This window comes from Centruroides sculpturatus, unplaced genomic scaffold (assembly GCF_000671375.1).
Source record: "Centruroides sculpturatus isolate CEXI.00-Female unplaced genomic scaffold, Cexi_2.0 scaffold726, whole genome shotgun sequence".
In the NCBI taxonomy this organism is placed as follows: Eukaryota; Metazoa; Arthropoda; class Arachnida; order Scorpiones; family Buthidae; genus Centruroides; species Centruroides sculpturatus.
The window spans coordinates 201,818-207,106 of record NW_019384840.1 but is presented as its reverse complement, the minus strand read 5'-3'; the positions used below and the strand labels follow the sequence as shown (position 1 = coordinate 207,106).

The following is a 5,289-nucleotide window of genomic DNA, read 5'->3' as shown; positions in this document are numbered from 1 at the left end:
TTTCCGAATGATGAGACTTCCTTTCTAATCTTCTTTTCTTTAGTTTAAAAAATAAAATACAATATATATTGTGTACATTGTGTATTCATCTGCGAATTTTAATTAAACTCTAATAAAATAAGATCAATATCAATCACGATATTCCATGTCATCTATAATATGCTTGAAAGAAAACAAATATAACCGAAAGATATATATATATTATAAAACATTGTCTTCTTTTTTTTTTGTCATTTTTACACGCTTTATTAATTTCCAAATTTTATAAATAATACTTTGATGAAATATTATTGTTTATTGTAAAACACTTCAAAGAAAGATTATTTTTTATGTTAAAAAATATGGAAGAATAAAGATAATTTAAAAGAATTTAATAACTAACATATTCTCTCCTTTTGCAGGTATGAATCTTTTTAGTTGTTTGTATTCACAGCTTGTTTACTTCGTTGCAACGCACTGTTGCATTTCATACACTATTCATATTCAACATAAGCTTTTGTTATATACATATATACTTAGAAATATGTAAATAAATTGTTAAGTAATTCAAGACAAGTAAAATGCTTATTTATTACGTGATAAACTTTTCGTTTTACTTTTAATTCAGAATGTATACTGTTAATTACATTTACTTTTAAATAATAATAATAAAAAAAATAAGCCAATTACTTAGTGCTGCCATCTGTCGTTCTATTTTTCGAATTGTGAAAAAATTATTATGTAAAAAAAAATATTTGAAATAATATCATAATTATTAATTATAAAAAAATATATTCTGAGTTTTTAAAATATTTTTTTAAAATAATGCTATTCGTTATAACTTTTATTCATAAAATATTATTAAATTATAATAAAATTAAGTTTTAGAAACATTAAATTTAACTTAATAAAATAAACATACTTATTATATTAAATTCATATGAAGTAGCATTTATAAGTTGCTACTATCTCGCCACTTATAAATTCATAACGACGTCAAATTCTTATCTTGTTGCAGAGATAAATTTTACTGATATTGTCGCTAGCAAACAAACGTAAAGGGAGATAATACTGGCATAATTATTTCATTATTTGCCTAAACCAAAATAACAACGAAAATGGATAGCAGATGGAAATCCTACACTCATCAGAAAGATGAAGAAGAAGAACTACGTTCGTTACCTTTGATGCCAATTTTTTATTCAGTGCCTAGCGAAGGGGGAGAAGGAGACGTATGGCATTTAACTAGTGCTGTAGTCAGTAGAAGTATGTATAACTTTAAGCAATAAAATTTAATTAAAGTATATTTTTATGCATTCGAAGAAAACTCTGATTATTAATTTATTATTATGATATCACGTATTTTAAATCGTGTGTAATTAAAATAATTATTTCTATGTTGTAAAATAGTTTATATTATACTTTTAATTAAGTTAAATATTAAACAAAATTTCGGTAATTAGTTATATAAGAGACACGCGATGACCAATCGGTATGGGGTATCGATACAATATAAAAGAGCCATTAAAACAGGTTGCTGGAGTTAAATTAAATTAAATCAGAAAATATTTAATGGTTAATAAATAGGACACGACTTCATAACAGAATACACTTGTGATATGATCTTTAAACCTTTCTACCAGTTTGTTTGATTAGCCTATCTGCTTTTATAGTGCCGCCAATAAACGATAAGTTAATGTTTCTTCTTCGTCATTAAATATTGTACCACTTCATTGATAATTGTCAAACGAATATTTTTATAAATTATATTTAATTAATTCTACGAAAATATGTTTTAAAATATTTTTGTTTATTAATACAAAATTATTAGATGGTAATTAATACTTTGAAAAATAAATTGGGCAGAAATTTGATAAATATATTACAGAATAATTATTTATTTATGAAATATCCTTTAGACTTTTATAAATAAAATTTTCAGATTACTTTTTAAAAGTAATAGAAAAGTAAGTTGTGCTATACTCTATTTTATTATATAGGCCTATATGTAATAATATAGAGTATATAAGTTATTTCTTATATATATATATATTTAGATAAAGCCTATACTATATTTATTTATTTATTTTTAACAATTGTAAATTTTTTATACATATATATTCTTTATTTTTTAGACAGACAAGGCGATCTTAGTACAATCGCTAGCTCAGACGATTTGACCTCTCTAGAAACTGCTTCACAAAACACAGATACAGGAACAGTAAGATCAGGGAGATCTTCTTTTAGTAGTACAGGATCCTTAGATTCGGTTGCCCAATCATCACAGCCTACTACACCACAAGAGTCTCCAGTTTCTACTCCAGTTCCGAGGAGAAAAGTTCGAACTGCTTTAAAATTGAACATTGCAGATTCGACATGGAGAAGAAGTCGAGAGAGGAGATCGTCTAAACGCAGTCGTATGAAACAAAATTTGCATGCACGAGTAAGATTTTTTTTCCTTCTTTTTTTTGCTGCTATACTGTTGATAAATTTAAAGATTTCCTTCACAATTTTTTTTTTATTTAGAGTACCCGAGTAATCGCCGTTGTACAGAAAAGCAAAAAACCTGAATTTAGATTCAAGGTTGTGTTGTTAGCATTATTCTGCTGTATTGTGGTATTAGTGGCTTACGGTCGTCACGAATATGAAAAAAGAAAGCGTCAATTAGTAATGAAAAATATAAAATTCCACGAATTAGATAAAAAATTTAGTTTACTCAAAAACGAAAAAGTTATAATTGAAAGTAGTTTGGGTACCGAAATACCAAATGATTTACATCCTTATAACTGTAAAAAAACTTATGATTCTGCAATATGTCTGGAATGGATGTATAGAGCTCGATTGAGAATTAAAAAGATACACGATGACGTAAATATAACTTGTTACGATTTCCATTGGGATAGTTTAAACCCGGAAACAAAGCTTAAAGACTGTATAGACATGAGCCAATCTAATTGGTATGGAATAGGTAATACAAAAAAGATAACATGGCCACTAATTGGATTTTCGGGAGAATCTAAACCATTTGTAACTGGAGACGCTGTTAAAGGAAGTTTTGGTTCTGTGCTGCAAAGATATTGGTTATCATCAAAGGGAGTTGCTATAAGAACACAACCAGATATACCTTTATATGTCAGCATTAACAATAGCGGCAATGAAAATTTATGTCTGGAAGCTAAATATGATGGCTTTCCATATTACCACCGAGATGGTGCCTTACCTCAACTTCATTATATGATTTGTGTTGCACCATCAATAAATCTAGTACATCAAGGTATATTGAAGAAATATTACAAATTTCCCGAAAATACGACTAATATGGAAACATATATCAATAACACTATATGGTTTCCTTCACCGAAACTTGGTGTGCCACTTAGTCACGAATCTATTATAAAGTATGCCAGTAAGAATTTAGAGCATTTTCAAGAATTTATAAATAATTTTATGTTAATTGATATTAAGTGGCAAGCTAAATATGGCGATTTGGCTTTCAAAGAAAGTTTTGGTGAATTACATGCATTTTTCACTCTTCTTCACATGAAAACGTTTAAAGTTCTTTTATCAATTCATCCATATATCTGTTTAGAATCATCCTCATTTATTCGTTGGTCTGATGAGCAATATTTTATTTCTGATTCTCAAAATCGAGCTCCTCTCCTTACACGTTGGCAAAATAAATTATGTGCCATCATAGATTTTACCAAAGATTCATCGGCTAAGTGGTTTTTAACCCGTCTAGAGAAGCTAAAATCAAATTATGGTATCACTGGATTTTTCTTTACTGGTGGACTAACATCATTTCATCCTAGAAATTACAAGTTTCATCAATTTTTTGTTAATCCAGATCACTTTATCCACAGATATTTAAATCATGCAAAAGAAATTAGCCAAATAATGGGAACTGATATCGGTTTTGAAACCGAAAATATTCCAGCATATATTTCTCTGTTACCACGTACTTGTACTTGGGATTCGCATACAGGACTACGGTCCATCATTCCTTCTGTTTTAACTTTAAGTTTAATGGGATATTCGGTCATTAATCCTGGTTCTATTGGTGGTGATATTCCCATTGGAACTAATGGCACATGCTTGGATAGAGAATTATATTTAAGATGGATGCAACTAGCAATTTTTATGCCCGTGGTTCAATTTTCGATCCATCCGGCAGATTTCGACGAAGTAGTAGTTAAAATTGCAAAAACACTGTTACAAAAAAGAAAAGACGAAGTTCTTCCTGTAATGAAAAATGCATTAAAGGAATCTTTAGCTACTGGAGTGCCTTTAATCCGTCCACTTTGGTGGTTGGCTCCACACGATTATAACGCGCATCGTATCGATTCCGAATTTGTAATCGGAGATAAAATAATTGTTGCACCAATTTTAGAAGCTGCTAAAACTATTAGAGACGTTTATCTTCCTCCAGGTATGTGGCAAGATAACTGTGGACGAATACAAAGAGGAGGCAAATGGATGCATAATTATATAGCCGATTTGCAAGAAGTCCCTTACTTTATAAAGCAATAAACGCAAAAACTGCTGCTTTTATGAATAATAAGTACTTACTTTGTAACAGGGTACTATAAAAATATTAGTAATCGATTTATTTTCATTTTAAGGCAATACTAAATATATATATATATATATAACTGTACTTATGATCAGAAAGTATTTATTATATGAAGTAAGGAATGAATAAATTCCTTCTTGAATAACAAAATTTTACTTTATCAAAGCAAAAAGGTGTTCAAAAGACAAATACAGTATAAATATTGTTTAAAATTTGTAGATTATAATTTTTTAGTAAATATAAAAAAATATTTCAAAATAATCCTCTTTATGATTACTACAGTGACATTTAATATAATTGAAAGTTATAATTCAAAGACTTTATATAAAGTTAATTAAACCTTCAAAAAATTGCGAATAAAGGTTCTCATTAACACCCATTATCCATCGTTAATTACTATTTAGCAAGGATTTATAAAAGACGTTGCCAATGAACCAAAAGCAGATATCAATTGACCTTATAGGTGATGCTGTTAATTATATCTTTGCCTATCATTAGATTTTAATGAGATTATTTATTCCGTCATCTGAATTGTGTGACCTGAAACCCAATGATTGTTAATTAATGGTTGTAAGTATATCAATGGCATTGACGTTTACATTTTCAAATTAATCAGAAGCATTTCTATTAATCAAATTTGAATTTATTTTATCGAATTTTAATCTGATCCATATATTTTAACAAAGCGTTGACTATCTATTAATGTCATTAACTACCATTATTCAGATCTTAACGAT

At 28.2% G+C, this 5,289-nt stretch overlaps 1 protein-coding gene across 1 annotated transcript; it reads left to right on the top strand.

Moving 5' to 3' along the window:
- Positions 1 to 1,057: 1,057 nt before the first annotated feature.
- LOC111630284 (myogenesis-regulating glycosidase-like) lies at positions 1,058 to 4,961 on the top strand. Its single transcript, XM_023374366.1, has 3 exons — positions 1,058 to 1,245; positions 2,115 to 2,422; positions 2,506 to 4,961. Exons 1-3 carry the CDS (start codon positions 1,098 to 1,100, stop codon positions 4,507 to 4,509), a joined length of 2,460 nt encoding a protein of 819 aa, XP_023230134.1. The 5' UTR covers positions 1,058 to 1,097; the 3' UTR covers positions 4,510 to 4,961.
- The last annotated feature ends 328 nt before the right edge of the window (positions 4,962 to 5,289 follow it).